The sequence below is a fragment of the Schistocerca americana genome, chromosome 3 (genome assembly GCF_021461395.2).
Source record: "Schistocerca americana isolate TAMUIC-IGC-003095 chromosome 3, iqSchAmer2.1, whole genome shotgun sequence".
NCBI classification, from domain to species: Eukaryota; Metazoa; Arthropoda; class Insecta; order Orthoptera; family Acrididae; genus Schistocerca; species Schistocerca americana.
Window position 1 is genome coordinate 477,338,347 of NC_060121.1, and position 26,150 is coordinate 477,364,496.

A 26,150-nucleotide genomic window follows, 5' to 3' on the forward strand; every position below is an offset into this window, starting at 1 on the left:
AGACACTAAAAACTCTCGATTTACTTGACCATCAATGAGCGTCGCAGTTTTCTACAACAGTGCTTCCATCTCCACTCATTTTGTATCTGTTAGTTCAATTCCGTCATGACACTGAGCTGTTTTGAGCACAAATTGTTTTAACTTCTCAATGTCACCAAGTAAAGCATTGTGGATTCATTTAGGAATGCATAAAGATAAGCCAATGATTTTCAGTGCGGTGGTAAATACAAGTAGCTAAAATATCATTGTGCTCTGTAGAGCAGCATTAATCATAGTCACATCACTTGTCAAGTTCCTGTTACATCAAACAACAAATCTGAGTTTCATTTAGAGCAACCCCACACATATGAGGATTTGCTATTTGCAGGTGAAATATTGCTAACATAAAGATTACATTTCTGAATAATGAAAAGCTATAGCTAGTCTGTATATGAATAATTTTCCTGCTGAAAAAATTTGATACATTTTGTTTGTACATGGGTCCACAACCTAGACATATTTTTTTAAAAAAAAGTTATCTGTTGTGAGCTGTAAAATTTACAGTTTATTTAGTTTTCATCTTTCTCTACTTACAAGTGATTAAATATTCTTTTGAAATAACTGATTGCTAATGGAATAAAATTTCATCATTGGTAGCTTTTAGGATGTTAATACCTACTGCAGTACTGTAGGACAATGTTCCATGTAAGCTTTTCGACGCCAGCAGTGCCTTTGTTCTCTTCAAAGATAGCTGTGATATTTGTTTGTCATTGACAGTGGAAAGAAATGCTATCCTTTGCTCACACTGGTGAAAACTGTATAGTTATTGTAGGTAGGCATTACTGAAAACATAAACTTGTCTCAGAGACCTAGATCCACTATCTTAAATTCACAGATTATTTGTATTGTTCACAACATTAATAGCACCTTTGAAGCTTTTACAGAATGGCGTGTGATTCTCCAATGAATGATTGAAAATCGTACTGCCATTGTTTATTAAAACATGTGTTACACCAAGCATCAGGTAAAAGCAGGTAACAGTAAAAATTACCATAACTTTCGGGTCAATTGTGGAATATTTTAGCTTTTCTGGCGAACATTTTGATTTATTAGATCAGTATTATGTTGCCGAATTTTAGACATACGGCATTCATTGATTCTCTGTCAGTGATATGTTAATGCACTAAACATTAATAAAACAGAATAGTACTGTGGTTGTGATAAGGTGCAGGCTACAATTAATTAGCAATTAACTGTAAATGTTTCCATTGTGATTGACTGGATTCCATGCCTAGTCACAATCTATCAAGCTATAGAAGACCATGGTCAATTTCATTAAAAACTGAATGAGCTGGTTAAAACTGTTCTAACAAAAATTAGTGAAATTGTAATTTCATTTTATTAATATGGCAAAATCAGATTTCTCTAGTGACAATTTTTCATTGAAATTTATTGACGGGATGTATGGAAATTGGTCAACGTTACACTCTCATTCTCTATTGCAGAACATGATTCATTGTGTTAGTAAACAACACATTCCAATGAAACGTCAAACACAACTACATTTTTGTATCTATGTTTGTAATATGGATATTATTTACATGGCATTGACACATATATCTTAACGCAAAAATGCATATAAAGACTGTTAGCACTCATGTCACACTGGATGAAAATTACCATGCCTATTTTACGTTGTGTAAATTGTGACATTTCCAGCTATTATTGTTTGTAGTAGTAATAGTACTCACATGCAAATGTCTTGAAATAATGAATTAAAAATTTGTTGTAAGTGAAGTTTTCCCGTTAAAATTTTAATGGTGGAACCACAGGAATATCTTTACTGTAATATTTTTGAAGTATATTTTTTGGTGGGAATTCTATCATGAGTAGCATACATGAACTGTAAGTTTGTCCTCATGACTGGATGTAGTTTGAGAAAAACAGTATTGAAAATGTTGATTAAAATGTACAACATAGAAATCAAAACCGTGTTCAATTTATTTGAAATGCATAACCGTGCTTAACCCTGGAATTATTTCTGCAAGCTGAAATATCATCCCTTCAGACAAAAATGTGCAAAATTGAGAGCAAGGAGTAACTGACAACAAATAGATGACAAGTGAAACCAAATTTATAAGTATTCAGACTTATATATAAGAAATGTCGAATCTCCATCTTGTATTTTTTGTCGAGATGTTGATAAATATGGATGCAAGCCATTTAATAGCGGCAGCTATGCGATTGTTTCAGTATAGTGCACGTAAAAGAGAGGTCAGAGGTGGAAGTAAAATTTAAAGAATCATTCTTGCCTCCAGCAGTCACTGAATATGACTGTTATACTCCAACTACATTGCACCATGAATGTATCATGGCTATTTCAGCAGTCATTCGTAGCTGCTGCTAGGAATGTTGATTGTTTTTAACTTATTTTCTCATATCCTTGAAGTTAATATCACAGCTGATTAATTTGAGGTTGCTATATCGACAAGACACATATAATTTTGACAACATTTTGTTTGTAATCACAACAAAAATGAAGCACTCGATGGGCACTCAGCTCAGCCTTTATGAAATATCCTATGACTCCACCTACATATTTCGAAAACAAAATTCAAAGTATCCTCGTAAATGTCAGAAAAGAGTCACGTGAGGATTCTTAGGAGTCCTAATCATGCGAGATACAAATTTCTGTACAAAATATAACATGTGAAATAGAATTTGTCATTAACAAATACTTTTAACTAATTTTAAATGTAACTATATTACTTATCATGCAATGTAAATCATTACATAGGCAGTCTAGAATGTAATGTTCTCAAGTTATGTTCAACTTCAATGAGGTGTTATGAAGGTATCTTTCAGACCCGGCAATGAGCCTACTGAGTTTTTGCTGTTATACCGGCACTTCTTCAAACACAAAATAATTTTACAATAGTATAGTAGATTGTAGTTTATCATAAACTAGACATATACTTCATGGCATATTTTAGTCATTATCTGGAGCAAAATTTCCTTTCAAATCAATTAAAGTGACATTATCAAATAAATACAAGAAATCTTCATGCTCTGAAGGGTCCAGTTTCTTTGTAATACATTGAAGTCCTTATAGAATGTCAAAAGAGCAAAGGATCATGTTATATCTCCATATTACAGAAATGACTCCAATAATAAACAATACAGTATAAAAAGAAGACGTAAATTAAAAGAGAAATATAAAAAATAGGAGATTGGAATAAAGTCTTCATGGAATTAGACATGTAATAGACTTCAAGAAAAACATAAATCAAGAATATCTTTTGTACAAGCAATTTAGCACAACTGCATTTCTTATACGTTTACCAGTGACATTGCAACTACATCCATGTATTAAGTATCAGTGGTCTTTATTATATAAGGGCTAAATGCACTGCATTCTTCCCACTTCTATTCTCCTGTCTTACGAGACTTAAGTTCTGTCCGCTCATATCAGCACCTTTTGTAATTTTTAGCATATAAATGCAGTACACTGATAATGTTACAATCAACTGATAATATTATTTCACAAAAATATCTAATCCCTTCATAGATGAAGTGTTTTAATTCTCTTGCTATCTAAGCAAGGTTCTTGATCTTAAGTACTGAGCATTATAGCTCTATCACTAAATGTGTTTTTATAATTGGACTTGTTTCTGTTTGGTAATGTTGGCTGTGTAGTTGCTCAATAATTGTAAATTCCAACAATTTATTCAAATAAATCGTATAACTAACGACCGCAGAGAATACTTTCAAGCAATATCGAAATTGCCTTCGACATATGAAGAAAACTGTAAGTAAACATTTTATACATAGCTTGAAACCTAATTTCATTTGAGAAGTATCCAGTGTCCCTTCATAGTGGCTAATTCTGAAAGTTATGAGAGGCGAAACACTACATCTGATTAATGAAAAGTAAATTTATGAGACTGAACAATTAATGACAATCAGGAGTACTTTAGGCAATAGACAAAAAAATTGGTCACAGAAGAGGCTAATACCACTAATAACCACACTGAGTGACATATTTCACAACTTGTATGTTTATTTATTACTTGTGAAGTATAGTACGGTTAAAGAAGCTAAGAAAAATATCAAGGCAGTGTGCTGCCAGAAAATAATCCAAAAATGTTATCAACGAGATATCTGTCATTTTTCATTTTCTCCCGGCGTATTTGTTGCTCGAACAGTCCACGGGAATACTGCCGGTTCATAGTGTCCAACGGGCACAATATTTCGGCGATCAGACATGTTGCCTCGTCAGGTGCGCTGAAACAGTGTGCCCGTTGGACACTATGAACCAGCAGTATACCCGTGGACTGTTCGAGCAACGAGAAATCTGTCTCAGCAACATTTCTGAAACGAGAAAAATTTTGAGTTTACAGGTTCATGTGGAGATTGGTATTTCCAAAGAATGAGCAGCAAAGTTTCTCATATAATGTGGCGTACAATACATCCGTTTAGCACATTTTCCCACACAGGCTAAAATACGTTATTTTACAACCCTGTATATGAAAGGTGTGTTTAAGGAGGTATATCAATAATTTGTAATCCCCTTCACTGCTTGTATGATGTTGTCCAAAAACTTTTGACTATCTAATGCATTCCAAAGGTAATAGAGCATATTTAGTAAATCATAATCTGAATTTCAGATTTCATACGATCATGTTCTGCAATGTTCCTGGGCACATTACGTTTTCCCACAACTCGCCATCTGACGGCACGTCCAGCTTTGTCGAACATGATCGTTTTGACGGTCCAGGTGATATGATGAGGGGAGAAGTAATTTGCACGGTCTTATTGTACTCCTAATCTCTGAACACTCTACACTCACAGGTCAACGTTATGACATTGTACTCCCTCCCTATGTGCGTCTGTTCATGGATGCATTCCGCCCAGCCTTCATTTTTGTGGATAACAGTGCGCGACCGCATCGAACAGCAAAGGTTGAAGATATTCGACGAATGGACTCGCCTGTCCGTTCCTCCGACTTAAATCCCATTGAGCACGTGTGGGGTGCGTTTTGAAGATGTTTTGCAGCACATGCACCAACGACCATCCAGCAGATGTCACGGCACTGGTGGAGCAATGCAACGCCCGACCACAGTAACTCATTATCAACGTTGGACCAGCATGGGAGCACGTTTCACAGCAAGCGTTGCAGTCCGTCGTGATTATGCACACTATTAAGAACCTCGTCTTTCCTTTGTAATGTCCAGGGGACCGTTATAAATCACGCTAACTTAAATGTAATTATTGTCTCTGAGTAAAAGTAATTTCTGTTCGTCTCGTATTTCTTTCTTATCTTCTGAACTGCTCTGTACTGTACTATGCAATAGCACTTCTTTCTATGTATGGTCCAAGTTCCATCGAACTATTTTACTTGGCAGTGGCACATCATGTGAGAGTTACTTTCGTCCTTTAGTTTTGCGCACCATTGTATATATGAGATTTGATCCTCTGTGGGGTGGATGGCCGCACAGCGATAAGATCGCTTTCAGGAAAGAAATACCTCTCCTGCATTGTTATCGTGCTCAGTCAGTGCAATGTTCAGTTAACACGCATACTCAGAATGGAGGCTGACACATACCGTCGGTCCAAAAATTTCTTGACTGATTTCATTCATAGCGCATAAGCGACATCAGAGCAGAAATGACTGTGGGAACATAAGCTAACAAATGTAAACAACTGATGTGAATTCAACCAGTCAGTTGTGAGTTGGTGCTGTTCAGTAGTGGATGTGCGGTCGCAGGTTGTCGACGTTGCTGTGGTGGGAGATTAGTGTTTAACGTCCCGACGACAACCAGGTCATTAGAGACGGAACACAAGCTCGGATTAGCGAAGGATGGGGAAGGAAATCGGCAGTGCCCTTTCAAAGGAACCATCCCGGCATTTGCCTCAAGCGATTTAGGGAAATCACGGAAACTCTAAATCTTGATGGTCGGACGCGGGTTTGAACCGTCGTCCTCCCGAATGCGAGTCCAGTGTACTACCACTGCGCCACCTCGCTCGGTCACTTTGTTGTGTCACAAACAGCAGTAGAATAGCATTTCTGAATGACGTGTCCGAGATATTCTCCAAACCTTTTGAAGAAGAAAAAATGTGTGAAAAGTTTATCCCGCACACCTGTACTCCAAAACAACAAAAATAGATAAGTGACGTGCAAATGATGGACAATTCTTGACAGGAAAAAGCATCACTGGGGGCAAGACCTGGTGCCATCGATACAAGCCTCAAATAAAGAGAAAAAAAGTAGCACTTCAGTTGAATAACATCCACAGAAGGATTTCGCTTGTTTGTACGAACGTTATGTTGTATTCAAGTGGTGGGAGAGTATATAGAACACCTGACGAATTAAAACTATCATCTTAGTGTTTATCTCTTTTTCATTAATCCACTCTTGAAACTTTTTGGATTGTTGGGGTCTCCTACACCACAATCCACCATACGGTGCGTGGCGGAGGGTACCTCGTACAACGTTATGTTGCATTCGAGTGATGGGAGAGTATATAGAACACCTGACGAATTAAAACTATCATCTTACTGTTTATCTCTTTTTCATTAATCCACTCTTGAAACTTTTTGGATTGGTGGGGTATCTCAAAGGAGCCTTCTACATCTACATCTACATACATACTCCGCAATCCACCATATGGTGGGTGGCGGAGGGTACCTCGTACCACAACTAGCGTCTTCTCTCCCTGTCCCACTCCCAAACAGAATGAGGGAAAAATGACTGCCTATACGCATCTGTACGAGTCCTAATCGCTCTTATCTTATCTTTGAGGACTTTCCGCGAAATGTAAGTTGGTGGCAGTAAAATTGTACTGCAGTCAGCCTTAAATGCTGGTTCTCTAAATTTCCTCAGTAGCGATTCACAAAAAGAACGCCTCCTTTCCTCTAGAGACTCTCACCCGAGTTCATGAAGCATTTCCGTAGCACTCGCGTGATGATCAAACCTACCAGTAACAAATCTAGCAGCCCGCCTCTGAATTGCTTCTATGTCCTCCCTCAATCCGGCCTGTTGGCGATCCCAAACGCTCGAGTAGTACTCACGAATAGGTCGTATTAGTGTTTTATAAGCGGTTTCCTTTGCAAATGAACCACATCTTCCCAAAATTCTACCAATGAACCGAAGACGACTGTCCGCCTTCCCCACAACTGAGTTTTCTACTTCTTGGAACCTCTTGTCCTGGAACTAATTTCCCTTGTGAAAGACAGGAAATGAAAGAAGGTCATCAGTGAGCTGAGCTTGCACAGAGGAAGTTTACTAGCATTAATATGTATCAACTCAAACGCGCCCGCATCCCCATAGATAGTCTTAATGCGACACTTGTGACAGCGATCTTATGCTGGTAGTGATTACTGAAAGAAGGTCTGTGGTCGTCAAGACGTTAAGAATTGACACAGATAGCTAGGTGTTACCATGTATGAAGCCCGCGTGCCTGGAGGTGGCTTTATCGCGACCTCAGCGGCAGCGCTCATGCTGGCGGTGATTACTGACCGTCTGCGGAGGCGGCGAAGGCGAGCTGCCCGGGGTACTTGTCGATGAAGCGGCGGATCAGGTCGATCTGCTCCAGCGTCAGCTGCACCGCGTTCAGCTGCTGCGACTCGCAAGGCACGTACGCCGCCCAGAACTGAAACACGCGCGCCACGCAGTCACGTGACAGGGTTCGAACCTGATCCTTTCTTACATACAAACTACGCAATGGGACGTCAGTCTCCAATAACGGAAACCAGGTGGTGAGCCCGCAACTTAGAATGGGTAACTGCACGAACTTGTGCTTTACACTATACAACGCCGAAAAAAATCGCAACACCAAGAAGTTGTGCGATATAAACCGAGTTAGTTGGCGTGTTTCTCCATCTGAAACATGATGCCTATTGAAATTTCGCCTTAGTCGCATAAGGATGCAAATCAGGTTTACCTTAGATACTCGCTGTAACGGTCGTGAGTTTTAGTTACCTTTGAGACTGGACCTAGAGACCTGATGTACAATGCCTTTCTTCATTATCATCATCATTATCATTATCATCCCCTTCCAAGGATTAGGTGTTGTAATCAACCGTTCTGGTCTCTATCATCTACCCATCCGTCTCTCACGAGGACTGCCTAATTCTCTCTTTCTAGAGGCGTATAACTCAATATCTTTTTTTGGAAATCTATTTTCTGTCATTCCACCAACAAAATCCTTCCATTTCATTCTATCCTCTCGTATCTTGTCATTAGCTGGAATGAATTCTGAATACGTTCTTACTGTTTCATTTCTTATTTATCCATTTTATTACAGCCTCTTACATACCTCATGAATTTAATCTCATCTGCTTCTATGAGTGATTTTCCTTTTTTTGCTATTTTCCATAATTCAGAACCATATACAAGAGGGCCATAACTGAATAGAATTTCATTTGTGTTTCTTTTCTTCTTTTTCTTCCCGAAGTTCCACTAATTGTTCCGCAGATATCTTTATATTTTTTTAACCTCCTTCTCAGTATCTTTGTCACAATGGAAACTAATACATACCCTAAGTAATTGTGTGCTTTTTCTGAAATTTCCTCAGTTATTACTATTTTCGATCTGACTGGATTCTTTCCTATGAAAGCCATTTTCTTTGTCTTATTTTCAGATATAGTGAAGTTGTAAAGTACTGTATTTTGTCTCAATCTATACACTGCTCTTTGAAAATTATCTTCTGTCACCTGTATAATTATCTGGTCATCAGCATATAACAGTTTAATGGCAAGCTTGATCCTGTTTTAATTCCTGTCTTTATTTCATCTTTCTACTTAATATGTATATCGTCAATAAATAAATTAATTAAAGTGGGTGACAGACTGCACCCTTGTCGGATACCAAGATTTATTTCATCTGACATTTTGATACAGGAACTTACAATTATTTTTCTATTTACGTATAGACTCTTTACGATATTAATAAGATGTTCTATCAAACCTTTTATTTCCAATATTTTCCATAAAAGGGGTCTTTTTCACTTATCAGAGGCTTTCTCAAAATCAATAGATGCTAAATGCGTTTCTAAGCCAAATTCCCGAGGCAACAAATACGCCGTTATCAACACTTCACTGAGTGTGAACGAGGTCTTGTAACAGGGCTATGAAATCTTGTGTTTCCCGAACATAATATTCCACGTTACTACCTGAAATTTATTGCAGAACTCAGTTAGTCTTTCTCCTCTTTCATTCTTACTACCAAGCCCAATATCTGCCGTAACTATTTCTTCTGCTTTTCTCCTACAACCGCAATTCAATCCCCCATGACCATTAGATTTTCATCTCCCTTTTCGTAATTTATTACCCGTTCAGTATCCTCATATGCTTTTTCTATCTGTTTACCTTCTGACTTCGATGTCGGGAACCCAACCTATTGCTGTCGGTGTTGGTTTGCTGTTGATTCTGATGAGAACAGCCCTATGAACGATCTGGTCACAGTATCTCACTCTCTGTCCTACCTTCCTAATCATAACGAATCACACTCCCATTTCTCATTTCCTGCTGCTGTTGATATTACTCCGTTCACTTCAGTGATTCCCACTCTATCTATATTGAGCCTTAGCATTTCTTTTTTTCTGATTTTCTAGCTTCCCTATCACGTTAAATCTCCTGACGTTCCATGTTCCGACTGGAAGAACGTTATCCTTTAATTGATTATTCAATCTTTTGCCCATGGTCACCTCCCGCTTGCAATCCCATAACGGAGATGCCAATGGGGGACTCGTACGGAATCTTTTACCAATGGAGAGATCATCATGATACTTGTTCAGTTACGGGCTAAATGTTACGTGAATACACACAACGTGTCTTAAATTCAGTGGTCTCCATTGCCTTATGCATCCCCATGCTGTTGATAGTTGCTGATTCTTCGCATTTAGGGGCAGTTTACCAACCCAAGGGCACGAGAGCGCCCTGAAACTCTATCCGCTACTTCGCCCTCTTTGACATGGCAATTGGCTGAAGGAGGGTAATTTCTTACATCACTGCCATTTCTTAAGATTTTTATTCAATATTTAAGCAATGGGGCGGTTCGAATTCAGGACTGAGGACGTTTTGACCACTGATCAAGGACGTCATTGTTCTCGTCATTTTATCTAGGCGGAAGTCACGGGATACCCCTTCAAGTTCATCGTTGATTATTTCACTCAATTTATTTGTTACAGAGGACAGCCACACACTGATCGAACACGCTGAGCTACCGAGCCGGCAACCCCTAGACCACAAGTGCTTAACACCGGGTGTTTATACAGTTGTAACGATGGTTATTAATAACTTAAGGTAATCTCTTAGGTAATAGTACTTGATGTTTATACAGTACTTTTACAATCATAAATTACTATGAAGTACTAATATCTACCTATACTGATAAAGATTACAACTGTTTTCTTAGTATAATGTGCTAAATATATGAGTATTATAATACTACAATCTAATACAAACACACATTTGATCTGTCGACGACGCCATCATTGATTTAATCCTGGTTATAATTGGCGCAATGAAACATATTCCATATAATATTTGGAAACCACGTTTTATGAACCTTATATAATGGTACCAACATTTTTTTTAAATTTTACTTTACGTATGATTTTCCTGTAGTTTAGCACTTCAACAGATACATATTTGTGAAATCACCTGAAGATTGTGCTTAAAAACAACAGCGACAAAAAAATAAAACCATCACAAGTGAATCGCAAAAACATAAATAAAACACTTTCTGTAATTATGTATGTACTTCACACAAAGGTTGGCAAAATTAAATTCAAGTAAACTGTTTTAAACTGTTGATGGCTGAAAAGAAACGTACAATCGTTACAATACAGGATTTCCAGTTGCTGGCTGTTGATAAGAGTTAAGTCCCCAAACCATACACACCTGCTTTTCAAATCATTAAAAAGTGTGTGGCAAAATGTTTTATATTTAATTATGTAATAAGATTTATTCATGTTTGATTAATGACTGGAGCATAATAAAATACGCCTCAGTGTAAAGTGTCACTAGTCTTTGTCATCATGGTGACTACCGGAGGAACATGTACAGGGCTTCAGAATATTCGTGATACCGCCCATTCCCTACCGCGTTTCTTTTATTTAGTACAGCAGAAACGACTTACGAGTAAATCTTTATTATATCTCTTGTCTACTTCTATAGGATGTAAAAAATGTCAGTATGTATGTTCAACATCATCTTCTTAGCTGCTGTATCGATTTCAGTTAAACTTGGTACACATATCGCTCGCTATCTGGAAAGAAGTACTGTGGTGGTAAGAACCACCCATACATTAAAGGGGTAGAGGTGAAAAAGAAGCGTAACCCACTGAGCGTAAATACGTAGACTATATTCATCCAGTATTTGAGAATAAGGGCACTTAGCTACCTGCAAAAAACTTTACACTCAACCATTACGCAGTTTTATCTCTGTGAGGCCACCAACAAAATGATGAAAGAAAAAAAAGTTTATCGCATAGTTTTGTAGATTTTCGTTGTTCATACAGTAAAACTGCCTCATGAAGCATGTCGTTTTAATTTAGTACTTCTTTATTGCTAGGCTAACTCTACTCGTAACACACTCCTCTGGCAGTATCCACTTACACAAATGAATGTGACTCTAAAATTATGTCATTACACGAAACACAGTTCAGGAGGTATGACATCATAAACACTGAAACACGTGAAAAACTTTCGCATCATGCCTGACGTTTTAGTTTGATACTTGTTTACATTTACTCTGTTCACAACATATTTGTCAGACAGAGTCCACATATACCAATGAATGTACCTGCAAAAATTATATGACTGTAAGATACATACGCAAATTACCCAGACTACACCCATCTAGTGTTTGAAAATGAGAGCACTTACCTACTTCCAACAAACTTTAAACACAGTTTCAACCTTTTTCTAAACTTTTCCCTGCTTACATGCTTAATGTCAGATACGTAAAACATCAACTAATTTGTAAGATAGTCTGAAGTTTGTAACAGTTTTATACAGGAGAGTTCGATTTTTTAAATAATTGGGTGTTTATTGGTTACTTACTATCTGGAAAGGGGCACTGTGGGGTGAAGAAACACCTACATCCCATAGGTATGGTAATGAAAAGGGGGTGACATAGAAGCATAACTTGGGAACACCTGGAGAATTTTGAACCAAAGGTACTTGACTTATTATTTCTATGAAAATATTGTGGGAGTAACGTTCCCCACTAACACTGTGCGTCGGTGTGTAGATGAGAAGGGATGACGTAAAAAGGTTCCTAAACAACCTATTTGCACTTAATTCTTGTGTTTAGTTTAACTCAATACGTTTAAGATGTTGTACCGCAACTTGTCTCTCATTTGTGCTGTTCCTGTATCAACCAGGCCGCGTGAAAAGTGACTGCAGCCAGCCATTTGTTTTGACAGTACGTTAAGGAACCTAAGATCAAGTCAAACGGCAGATAACGTTAACCTCCTTTCTGGAGCTGTGTGGTGTAAGACAGCAAAGAATCAGACTTATATGTGTGCAATGTGTGTCACAAATGTAGATCTTCAGAATCTTCTAAGTCCCTGGATTGATTTCAGTAAAGCATGAAATGCACAGATTATTTATTGTTTGGAAATATATTCTGTGGGCGTTAATACAACCAGCCTTCCATTCGGGTAAGGGGGTGGATGACAGCGGAGCAGTGAACAGAGAATGGAGAGAGGAGGAGGGGGACACACAGAAGAGTCTAAGGAGATGGACTGTGAGAGGGATGATGAAGAGATCAACAGAGTTAAGGAGAAGGAAGAGACGGCCAGTGAGTGGGGCGAGGAGGTAATCGACACAGAGAGGGAATGGAAGAGATGGAAAGAAAGAGGTGGAGTACCAGATGGAGAGACTGACAGAAGAGTAGGAGATGCATAGTGTGTGGGGGCGGGGGGGGGGGGGGGGAAAGAACACAGGCAAATAGAGGGGGAGGAGGAAATGTGATCAGTACGTGACATACGAATATATGGACGAACCCACCGGTAAAATCCTACTACATTTGTAAAACGAAGTGAGTGGTTTAGTACACTCTAATTCCACCCATATTCTAAGACTTTCATTACAAGTGAATATAAGCACTTTCGATGGAATTGCATGGTATTTATTTGTTGATTACCCAATGTACTCCTTTTTTTATTTTTATTTCAGCCCATTCTTGCTCCTGCTCCACCAGCATGAGAGAAATGCCATGTGGGCTTCCATCTATCGTCCTACGCTACAGGCCTTAGTAAGCTACAGTAGAGGCAGTAGCTTCCATGTCACCACATTCCTAACCCCAATCACATGAGGCTGAAATTACATCAAGCATTTCACATTTATGTTTTCATTCACCCTGGCATCCCCAATACTATAGATACGACACTAGTATTCGTCCTGTTAGAGCACTTTAATGTCATCCACTTCCCACAATTACTCCTATCCTCACCAAACTACAAGTGGTGAAATGTCATCGGAACAGTCAAGCTAGCAACACTGAAAACTACACATTCAGTGTTAATGTCAGCTATTTCAGATTGTATTAAGACACTACCTACACCGACAAATAGCAGGGCCTAGGGTTGTTTTAATTCAAAACATTTTTGCCTGTGTAGTATGCTGTAGGAGCACTAAGTTTTGCTGAAAGTCTTCGAAGCGATCCTGAGTTACGCTTTACTTGTCACCCCCATGCTTAAGTGTTAACTGTTGTCGGGAATGTTACTAATCAGCATTGTGACCCTGAAATTTGTGCATTCGACCATTCATACATTTTGCTGCCGATTACTTCTACCTATCACCCTTTTCACTCGCAAACACTGCACCACTAATGGCGATAGGGATATCTTACACAAACATGGTGTAAACGATAACTGGTTTCACTGTGCTACAATAGTCTACTCGCATGTTTCTCTATCTTCTGCCTCTGGAATACATCAGAGTACGTTTCAAACTTTCGCGTCACCTCTCCATGTGATTTTTTTTCCTAGACACAAAAAAGCAATACTTTTTTATTATTACGTGTATAAACACTTCTTGCAAACTGCTTTATCTGCAGAAATGAAATGAAATGAGCGTATGGCATTGTTGGCTGGAAGGCTCCCTCGGGGCATTCGGGCGCCGAGTGCAAGTCTTATTTCAGTCGATGACACACTGGGTGACTCGAGTGCCGGTGATGAGGATGAAAAGATGATGAGGACAACCCAACACACAGTCCACGAGCGGAGAAGATCTCCAACCCGGCCGGGAATCGAAACCCGGGTCCGCTTACAAGCAGAGATTAGAAGACATTAAAAATCTCTCGACAGATCTGACATGTATTCGCGACACACCAATACGCCGCGACACAGAGGTTGACAAAGAGTGGTCTAGAGGAAGTCGTGAGGAACAATTTGATGTAGAACATCTGTGGTCTATCAAGCCGGGAAATAGCCGCAAATTGTCGCTAAAAATCATACTAACCACACATTGTTTTTGCATTTACAAAATGTGAAACTGATGTTTATCCCAAAATTTTGTGAACTGTAACTGCATAGCGTTAACCAGCCCGGCACAGAGTTTTAATCTCCCAGGAAGTTACATTTGCAAATTAAATCTTCATGCATTAAGAGGAAACTCTTCAACATATATATTAAATCATATATAAAAAATGTATCATATTGTTTTACAGATCTTAAACGCTTCACATAGCCAGTCCAACAAGCACTCTAAACCTTAACAAAGTTGAATGGTTACCAAAACTATCAAATTAAACTTTAAGCCCCCGGCCACTGTGGCCGAGCGGTTCTAGGCACTTCAGTCCGAAACCTTGCTGCTGTTAAGGTCGCAGGTTCAATCCTGCCTCGGGCATGGTTGTGTTTGATGTCCTTAAGTTAGCTAGGTTTAAGTAGTTCTAAGTCTAGGGGACTGATGACCTCAAATGTTAAGTCCCATAGTGCTTACAGCCTTTTGAACCATTTAAACTTTAAATAATGATAGGTCTCTCATATACACGGTGCATCTTGCACACTCTGGTCATTACCAGCGTAAAAACACTAAAAACAAACAAATGAAAATGTCTTTCGCAATTCAGGAAATATCAGATTTTCTTACATTTCTTAAAGGCAAATGTAATGAAAAATGGGAAGCCACATTTAGTACTAATCAAAGTAGGGGAAGGACGAGGAATAATCTAGTCATCGTAAACAAACCCCATTCTTGTATTTGGTGCAAATACTTCATAATACATACTTCAGCAAGACACGAATTTACATCCATGGGCAGAGAACGCTCAGGGGTATGTCATCAGGAGAAACAAAACTGGCGTTCTACGCTTCGGGAAGTGGAATATTAGAGCCCTTAATCGGACGGATAAATTAGAAAATTTAGAAAGAGAAATGGATAGGTTGAAGTTAGATTTAGTGAGACTTAGTAAAGTTCGGTGGCAGGAAGAACAGGGCTTTTGCTTAGGTGAATAAAGAGTTATAAATACATCATCAAATGGGATAATGCAGAAGTATGCTAAATAATGAATAAGAAAACAGAAATGCGGGTAAGCTATTACTAACAACATAGTGAATATAGTACCATAGCCAAGACAGACACCCACCACAGCAGTACATGTTTATATGCCAACTAGTTTCACAGATGATTAGGAGATTAAAGAAATGTACGATGAGGTAAAAGAAATTATTCAGATACTTAAGGGAGACAAAACTGGATTGTGATGGGGGTCTGGCATTCGATAGTAGGAAAAGTAGGAAAAATAGGTGAATATGGAATGAGGGAAAGGAATGAGACAGAGAGTCGGCCGGTTGAATTTTGCACAGTGCTTAGTTTAATCATTGCTAACTCTTGGTTTGAGAATCGTGAAAGTAGGTTACATACGTGGAGACACGAGAAGGTTTCAGATTGATCATATAATGGTAAGACAGAGATTTCGGAACCAGATTTTAAATTGTATTTCCAGGGGCAGATGAGGACTCTGAGTACAATTTATTGATTATGAGTTACAGACTAAAACTGAAGAAATTGCAAAAAGATAGTAAATTAAGGAGATGGGACCTGGATAAATTGAAAGAAGCAGAGGTTGTTGAGAGGATCAGAGAGAGAGCACTAGGCAATGATTGACTGTAACAGGGGAATTTTTTAATTTAATTGACGAAAGGAAAAATATAAAAATGCAGCAAATATAGAGAGCGAAAGGGAATACAGACATCTAAAAACTGAGACTGATAGGAAGTGTAAAATGGCTAAGCAGGAATGGCTAGAGGGCAGATGTAAGGATTTAGAAATACATATCACAAGGGGAAAGATAAATAATGCCCACCGGAAAAGTAAAGAGGAATTTAGAGGAAAAAGAAGCAGCTGTATGAATGTCAAAAGCTGAGATGGAATACCAGTCTTACGCAAAGAAGGGAAAGCTGAAAGGAGGAAGCAGTATACTGAGACACGATCTTAAAGTCAATATTATAAAACTGGAAGAGGACGTAGATGAAGATGGGACGGAAGATATAATGCGAGAAGAATGAGACACAACAATGAAAGACCTAAATTGCAATAAGGCCCTGGGAGTACACGACGTTTCGTCAGATCTACTGGCAACCATTGGACAGCAATCAGATCTGCAATATCCATGAGACAAACGAAATATTATCAGGCTTCAAGAAGAATATTACAATTTCAATTTCAAAGGAATCAGATGATGACAGGTGTGAATACTAGCGAACTATTGGTTTAATTAATCATGGCTGCAAAATACTCATATAAATTCTTTACAGAAGAATGGAAAATCTGGTAGAAGTCGATCTCGGGAAGGTCAATTTGGAGTCCAGAGAAATATAGGAAGACGTGAGGCAACACTGAACCTGCAACTTATCTTGGAAGATAGTTTAAGGAAAGGCAAACCTACATTTATAGCATTAGTAGAGTTGTTGGCTGGAGTACTCTCTTTGAAATTATGAATGTTGCAGGGGTCATACACAGGGGAACAAAAGGATAGGAAGTACTCTCTTTGAAATTCTGAATGTTGTAGGGGTCAAACACAGGGGAACAAAAGGATATTTAGAACTTGCAGAGAAATCAGATGGCAGTTGTAATAGTCGAGGACCACGAAAGGCAAGCAGTGACAAAGAAGGATATGAGACAAGGTAGTAGCCTACCACTGGTGTTATTCAATCTGCACATTGAACAAGCTGTAAAACAAACCAAATAAAAATTTGTAGGAATTAAAATCGAGGAAGAAGGAATAAAACCTTCAAGGTTTGCCGATGACACTGTATCTCTTCAGAGGCAGCAATGGACTTGGAAGAGCAGTTGAACGGAGTGGACTGTGTCTTGAAAGAAGAACATAATATGAACATCAACAATTACGAAACAAGGGTGAAGGAATGTAGTGAGAGGATGCTGAGAATTAAAGTAGGAATGAGACACATTAAGTAGTAGACGAGATTTGTTATGTATGCAGCATAGTAACTGATGATGCCCAAAGTAGAGAGAATACAAAATGGACTAGCAAGGCAAGAAAAGCGTTTCTAAAGAAGAGAAATTTGTTAACATTGAATATAGATTTGAATGTTAGAAAGTCCTTCCTGAAAGTATTTGTATGAAGATTATCCATTTATGAAAGTGAAATATGAACGATAAGTAGTTTTGTCAAGAAGAGAACAGAAGTGTTTGAAATATGGTGCTAGAGAAGAATGATGAAGATTAGATCAACTAACTAGTGTGGAGGTACTTAACAGAACTGGAGAGAAAAGAATTCTGTGTCATGACCTGACTAGAAGAATGAATCGGTTGGAAGGACAAATTCTGAAACGTAAAGGGATCATCGAGTTAGTATTGAAGGGAAGTGTCAGGTGTATATATCACAGAGGGAGACCAAGAGATGAATACAGTAAGCAGATTCGAAGGTTGTAAGTTGCAATAGTTGTTCAGCAGAGAAGAGGCTTGCTCAGAATGGAGTAGCACGGAGAGCTGCATCAGACCAGTTTTCAGGCTGAAGACCACAACATATAAAATCTTGTTTCCAAAACGTAACTGTGAAATATACTCCAAAGTTGTAAGTGCATGCATGTCAAAGAAATTTTCTAATAGAACAAAACATAATGACCAATGCACTCCGTGAGACCAAATGCCACCTGGTGGCAATGTGAGCATGTGATGCAGTAAATAAAGTAAATATGCAACATGAGGGGAGCAAGTGGACAAACCCATTGGAACAACCAATTTGGGCAAAGGGTACGATTTTTAGGGATACAGCATTCCGAAAGCAGCGGCCTAGTCAGCTGTTCACCTGCTAGTGTACTGAGCAGCCATCGATAGCAGTTAAAGTATGGTGAACTCACGAGTAGGCGCCATGGTAATGGATGGCCATGTCTCATCTCAGACTGAGAAGGAGTATAAGTGGCAGTATTTAGCAGATCTGACGACGAATACAGTGCTGGTGAAGGCACAAGTGTTTTGTAGTACAGGGCTCTGTGCAGATTGTTGAACTTGAGACACTGTCAATTACAACTGCAGTGGGCGTGGGACCATCAATATACGACATTTGGTCTGTGGAAACGTGTCGCCTGTTCAGATAAACCATAATTTGTGTTACATTTGGACAATACCATGTGCAGATACAACATCACTGAAATGTGCACTGTGTCACAGATGAAGGTTGGTGAGGGTACTATTGTGCTAGGAGGGACATTCAGTTGGGCTAACATATGATCTGTGGTAGTAATCGAAGGCATGATGACAGCTGGAGACTACATGAATATTATTGTGAATCACCATGCCACAATGCCAGAATTGTGGTAAAGTGGTTGGAGGAGTGTTCGTGTGAACTCGCACTGACGATTTGTCCACCAAATTCACCTGATGTGAGACAGATGGGACTCATTTGAGCCACACCTCTACAAATCACTGCCCAATATTTTTCTGAAACTGCATGAATTTTTCATACAGAAATATGGTGCTACATTTTTATGAAGGCCTGCCAAGGGCTTGTCATATTCATGCCACATGGAATCGTTGCTTCATTGCATTCTAAGGATTACCAACTTCCTGTTAAGCAGGTGGCCATATTTTTTGTGGCTCATTTTGGTACCCTTGTAAAATGCTATAGCAGTGTACTGCTGTAAGGGGGCCTTCTAGCCACCAAGCCGCAGGAGTGCCTGCCAGTGGCAGCCAATGGCAGCCAGACACCAGTTTGATGTATGCTCCCTGGATGTCTTCACTCATCACCTGCCATGGTGGTGTGGGACTTAGTGGGCTCTGGCTGATATATCAAAAATAAATATCATCTGCATGCCAGCACTGATAATATTTTGCGATCCTAATAAATATGCAGGCATTGGTTCACAGGAGCAGATGGCTCATAATCAAAGCCACTTCCACAGACCAGTGTACAGTTTCATCGCCTATACTGTACGAGGACTATATCCCACAATCAGTCGCAAAAGAGGGCCTCTGTGTTGTTGTTTGCTGCACTGCTTTTTTACTGCTGTAACACATGTAAGCAGTTTATGACTACAGTTACATACACTGTCCTCATTTTGTTTTTTCCTCCATGACTTCGAGCTGTGTGTCAGGTGCTGAACCAACATTAACACATTAGTTCTCACAGAAAACTGGACATCGCACGGTGTACATTACGCTGCTACTGCCTCCACAACAGACACAGAATGATTTAAATAAAAGAAAGTTAGTGTCTCTTACTGACAAAAGTACCCTGGAAGTCATCATGACATATGGAAACTGGAAAAGTTTTGCAGCATTGTGGGGCGTTTCCAGACAGCTATCAGAGGTTGATTGATGACCCCTACATTTCAAATTATCTTTCACAGTGACAGAGTGGCAGATGTCTAGGTGTTCCATTTCGATTAATCCCTCATATTGCAGTCATGTACGTGATCACTGTTTTGGTGCAGATCAATCCTGGAGGGTGTTGGTCCTACTAAGACTCTCTCTGCATCTCAATCAAGTGATGTCTGTCAATTTATTATGTGATAATCAACAGCATACTGGTGGATGGATGGGATGGAAAAGACACTGTCGATGTAGTGTAATAATCACCACAGTTGATAGTGTAATCATTTTTAGCAGTTTTACCAGTTTTTTCATAATTTCAACATTGACCAATGATGTGGCAGCATACTTTTCAATTTCTGTATCATCGCTAAACCATCCTTTCACTACTTTGCGAGTACCATATACTAGACTGTGAATGTAGATAGATGACTGTACAGTATGCCCATTCACTGTCAATTCTCGGACATATATATACCAAAGTATAACCATACAGAGTCCTGTATCGATCTACATATTTCCAGTACTTTGATCGTTGTGTGTAATGTACGATTATGACTGCCCATCTCTCCCTATACGGATGGGAGTCACAGAGCATCCTCGCATTCAAAAATGGTTCAAATGGCTCTGAGCACTATGCGACTTAACTTCTGAGGCCATCAGTCGCCTAGCACTCACAACTAATTAAACGTAACTAACCTAAGGACATCACACACATCCATGCCCGAGGTAGGATTCGAACCTGCGACCGTAGCGGTCGCATCCTCGCATTCTTAGAATAAAGTTGGAGATTGGAAGATCTGTCTGAAATGTCTTTGACTAACCCTCGATCAACACTGTCATTGATTCAATTTGCAGCTGACCAGAAGTAGGAGGCTACTGTACACACTATATTCCACATCTCGCGAAGGGACAGAGTGAGACAAGTCTGTAACTGCTGTTCAGCAAAGACTGTTCTACATCAGTCTCACTCACGGAGCCCATCCAAGTGCACAAAATCTCTCCAGATGCAAGCATGTCAAGGAGGTTAGGACCCCTTATATAGCATCTATGAGAATGTTGTGATGATGTGATGATATAACAGATGGTTATGAAGAATAAAATTGTGGTTTATGCATGGTGGAGCTCCAGATGGACGTATTTTTCAGAATTTTACTAAGTCGACTGTGTCATCAATTCAGAGGTATTGTTCTAATGTCTGAGGTCAGTACCAACAAGGTGTTGGTAAGAGATAAATGTTCATAGAACATAAACACACAGATTCCTAAGGTTAAAAGTTTCTGGACAGCTGCAAGTTGAATTGTTCAGAATGTTGCATGGAGGGTTGGTCAAAGCAATGTCGGGAAATCTTTCAATCTCCAGCGTTACCCTAAGAATGCGAAAATGCTCTGTGACACCCACCTGCTTCGGGAGAGGTGGCCAATCTGATCATAAATTACACATATGACCAAAGTGCTAGAAATATGTAGACTGATACAGGACGCTGCCTGGTATACTTTGGTATATATATATATATATATATATATATATATATATATATATATGTGTGTGTGTGTGTGTGTGTGTGTGTGTGTGTGTGTGTGTGTGTGTTCGAGAATTAACAGTGAAAGGGCGTATTGCACTATCATCTATCTACATTCACAATCTAGTACAAGGCACTCACAAAGTAGTAGAGGGCTGGTTTAGCGATGATACAGAAATTGGGAAGCATCTTGCTGCATCATTGGTTGGTACTGAATTTATGGGAAAATTGGTAAAATTGATAAAATTGAATGCACTATCAACTGTGGTGCTTATTACACTACATCGATGGTGACTTTTCCATCCCATCCATCCATTACTATAATGTTGATTACCACACAATGATTGACTGACATCACTTGTTTGAGGTGCATGTAGAGTCTTAATGGGACAAACACCCTCCAGGGATGGGCTGCACCAAAACAATGATCGCGTACATGATAGCAATATGAGGGAGCAATCCAAATGAAACACCTAGACATCTGCTACCATGTCACTGTGAAAGATAACTGTAGAGGTAAGTGTAGAGATAATCAATCATCTTTTGACAGCTGTCTGGAAACGCCCCACAATGCCGCAAAACTCTTGCAGTTTCCATATGTCATGATGTCTTCCACATTTTTGTCAATAAGAAACACCACATCTACTTTTTATTTATCCTGTGTGTGATGTGGAAGCCGCAGCAGTATAATTTACACTGCGCAATATGCAGTTTTCTGTGAAAGCCAATAGATTGAGATGTGTTAACGTCGATTTAGCACTTGACACAGACATCGAAGTCATGGTGGAAAAAACAAAATCATGGTGGTGTATGTGGCTGTAGTCATACACCAACTGGATGTGCTACAGGAGAAAAAAAGCAATGCATCAAACAACAACACAGCAATCCTCTCTTGCGATTGACAATCTGTGGGATATGGTCCTCCTACAGTGCAGGTGGTGAAACGTTACACTGATTTGTCGGAGCGACTGTGATCACGAGCCACCTCCTCCAATGAACCAATACCTGTATATTTAGTAGGATCGCCAAATATGGTCAATGCCGACGTGCAGACGGTATTTGTTTTCGATATATCGGAAGACAGGGACATGGTAACATCTTATTGAGTTCTCTACTGGATGACATTAGCAGAGTTTTTATAGTTAGAAGTTTTCCTCTGTTGGATGATACGGAATAATGAGGAGGAGAGAATGTTTGGGTGACAGACATGAATGCACTCTGAGAGACGCAGATCTCCTTTGGACTGCTTAGCATAATCCTCGTCCTTCTTCCAGTTCTTGTGTGATTTGGACTCTTCGAAATTTTTCCAATAAAAATCTCACAGTTACTGCTCCAACTATCTGTTCCACTACCTCATGTTGCAGGAGAAAACTTCATTTGATGCTGGCCTTACACATTGTACACAGCTGGCTGAGCTACAATAGCACGTTCTCATTTCCACCGAGTCGTCAAAACACGGTTCTGTCGCATGAAATCAGGTTATCCTGTTTCTCCACCGGATGCAGAAGGTCTTAGATGTAGTGCTCTCTGACTTCCGTTCAGTTCCGAGTTAAACTGGGAAGATTACATGGACGAAGCTGCAAGAGAGGATGGGGCGGAGACTGAGGATCAGTTACAAGATGCATTGGGACTGTCTATCGTTACTTAGCAAATAGGTTCGATAAAGCTGACTCGTTTCGAGACATGAGTGTCACAAATATCATTCTCCAGAGGCTTTAATAATTGAAAGACGTCTCCATAGGATCCAAAACAAGAATGTGGTTGAATGGATAGACTTGATTCCAAATCGCAGACAGCATTTCTACCAGAAATCATAACACTATCAGCAACTCGAGTGCGTGTCTATACAACCAAGACCGCTTTTCGTGCAGACTGACGAAAACATAGTTGTTGTGCTTCTGTGGTCAGCTTCAAATGTTGTTTCTTAATAGCGTTCCTCGAAAAGAACATCCTCTTCCCTCCAGGGGTTCCCATTTCACGTAACTGGTGAGTGTAATACGACTGATGAGAAAACAATTATCGCCATGCAGAGAGACTCTTATGCTCAATTTAGTTAATTATCCTATCTACTTGACATCAGTAACGTGCCGCTTGGCGGTTAGAAGCGATGGTTAGTGTGCAACGGATATGATTCTTGAGTTGGAGCGGTAAATAGGTGTTTCCTTCTTCCTTGCGGCGATATCATTTAAAGAAATATCAGTCCCTCGCCAGACAGGGAGAGAAACGTTTCTAATAAAATCAGATGTATTACCGAATTTGTGTCATGTGCTATAAACCTGATACTTGCTACTTCTCAGTGTTGTTACCTAACGATACTTCGTACGTGGCGAGGCACTTGACTACTTTAAGAGAGTGTTCGAAAATGAGGAGGGATCCTGTGACAGAGGTCGATCTTAGCACTCCATCATGAGCCAAAAGTGAGTTCAATATTCTAGTCCTGTGATGCATGACGTAACAGATATTAAGCTGATTATAACAGATTTGTCCCTACCTGATGAGAAAATACTTAGAAGAAATGTAGCCTGTGCCATACTGATACAGGATTTTCACAACTAGTAACGATACTTCAGCAATGTGAAAAAGCGTGTATACCGCCATATCTTCTGTCTTCGAAATAAGTTGTATGAAAGAGAGAAATCTACATTTCAATCGATTAATTCGAAATTTATTGTCGAGAACACCGCTGTCTCGGATTCGATTAAAGTGAATTTTTTAAACCGGGGGGAGGGGGGGGCCTCTATAGCTGGGTGGAATTGGTTAGAATTAGTGTATATATCCAAGCTGCAGCTGCTTGTTTCGCAGTGCGCTGCGGCTGGCTGCAGTGGCGGTCACGAGAAGTTGGCGACCGGAAGTAACAGATTAGCTCAAACTGTGAGGCGCAGTTTGGTACAAAGAATGCGCCGACCTGACTGATCTTGTCTACAGGCGTAGGGACTAGCGAACTGACCGGAGAACTGGGTGAGCTGCGACAGAAACGGACGTGTATGTTGCGTGACAGAAGATTCAAAATGACGGGTGTTTGCGTTGCACATATTGATATCATCCGAATTCCTACTTCTCCAATCATCCCAGGATGCCCTCTACGGCCGAGAGTGTTGCGCTCTTCCATGCATGTGCGTCCACGACTTCGGATGCGGCCGTGGCGATAGTTTTCATCGACATCTGACCGTTGGCGCCGGTGGCTTACAAGAGGATTGGGGTGCTGCGAGAGTACCTCAGGACATGGCATGTGCAAGTGTTTCAGCAATCTCCAACATCTGGCTATGACAACTACTGCTACAGACTGGGTGGTGGTTTAAGTGTGTCGTGTTCTCGATACATCGCAGAGGACTCTATCTTGTTGTGGTATTTGCTGTTGTCACTGTCTTATCATTCAGCAGATCCTTCCTGCTCCCCCCCCCCCCCCCACCCCACCCCCATCTGAATATAACGGAAAGAACCAATTTAGGAATTCTACAGTGCTTTAAAAACCCAGTGGCGAACTCAGATTACAGATTGATAGCGATTTCTGACATCTGGCTATGCCAGGTTATTACTACGGATTAGATCGTGGTTTAAAAAAAATGGCTCTGAGCACTATGCGACTTAACATCTGAGGTCATCAGTCCCCTATAACTTAGAGCTAATTAAACCTAACTAACCTAAGGACATCACACACATCCATGCCCGAGGCAGGATTCGAACCTGTGACCGTAGCGGTCGCTCGGTTCCAGACTGTAGCATCTAGCACCGCACGGCCACTCCGGCGGCGATCGTGGTTTAAGTGTGACGTGTTTAGTACTTCTCAGTACATGTCAGAGGACTCTGTCTTGCAAAGGTATTGCAGTTGTTGTTGTTCCTGACCCATCACGTTGTAGACCCTATCCTTCCTCCTACTTCGTCCTGATATAGTAGCCAGAACCGATTTAGGAATGGAATGCCACAGCGCTCTAGAAACGAAAATACATTTAGCACACGTGTAGTGCTCCCAAATTCCATAAATGTGGTGGTATATATTTATGACAAAATTTTAAATTCGAACTATCATTTCATACATCACCGCTTCCAATCGTAACGTCAAATAATAATAGGTTTTGATTATTTTATGAAATTTCTCGTTAAAAGAACAGACATTATTGTTTATACACGCAAACTACTGTGCAGTGTCGATGTTTTTTATGTCGAGTAGTTTTAAACTGTGGGAATCAAATTGTTTAAACTCCTATATTAATGATTTATTCAATATTTCCTGTGGAACATCTTCTGAAGCAACATTTGTGACATCTTCAAGGTGTGATATTCCGCACCAGATTTAATAAATCCTGAAACAATTCGTGAAGTTCAAATTGTTCAAATGGCTCTAAGCACTATGGGACTTAACATCTGAGGTCATCAGTCCCCTAGACTTAGAATTACTTAAATCTAACTAACCTAAGTACATCACACATCCATACCAGAGGCAGGATTAGAACCTGCGACCGTAGTAGCAGCGCGGTTCCTGACTGAAGCGCCTAGAACCGCTCGGCCACAGGGGTCGGCTAGTTTGTGAAGTGTACCACAAGAAAGTGCACCAGGAAGCCTGGGGCAGTTTAGTGTCCATGGCGGAATGAAATATCCCATGCCAGTTCCTATGTCATCTGCAAAGCAAACTTCAACTCTCACTCCCTCCTTCTCTCACTCCCTCCTTCTCTCTCTCTCTCTCTCTCTCTCTCTGTCTGTCTCTCTCTCTCTCTCTCTCTGTCTCTCTCTTAAAGTTTATTTCGAGTCAGTCTGCTACTAGTTTTGTACATCGTCATTTTGTGTGTGTGTGTTTGAAATAGCTACAAGGTCCGCCTTGTATTATCTACATGACGATCATGTTTCCGGAAATTAATTATTTATTA

The 26,150-nt window shown here is 39.8% G+C and overlaps 1 protein-coding gene across 1 annotated transcript in view; it reads right to left on the reverse strand.

Annotated features, from left to right (window-relative positions):
* LOC124606161 (dipeptidase 1-like) overlaps window positions 1-26,150 on the reverse strand; it is a 297,352-nt gene that overhangs the window by 206,654 nt on the left and 64,548 nt on the right. Inside the window, exon 4 of the mRNA XM_047138128.1 lies at window positions 7,499-7,631. Within this exon, the coding sequence (XP_046994084.1) occupies window positions 7,499-7,631 (133 nt within the window). The remainder of the gene's footprint in view (window positions 1-7,498; window positions 7,632-26,150) is intronic.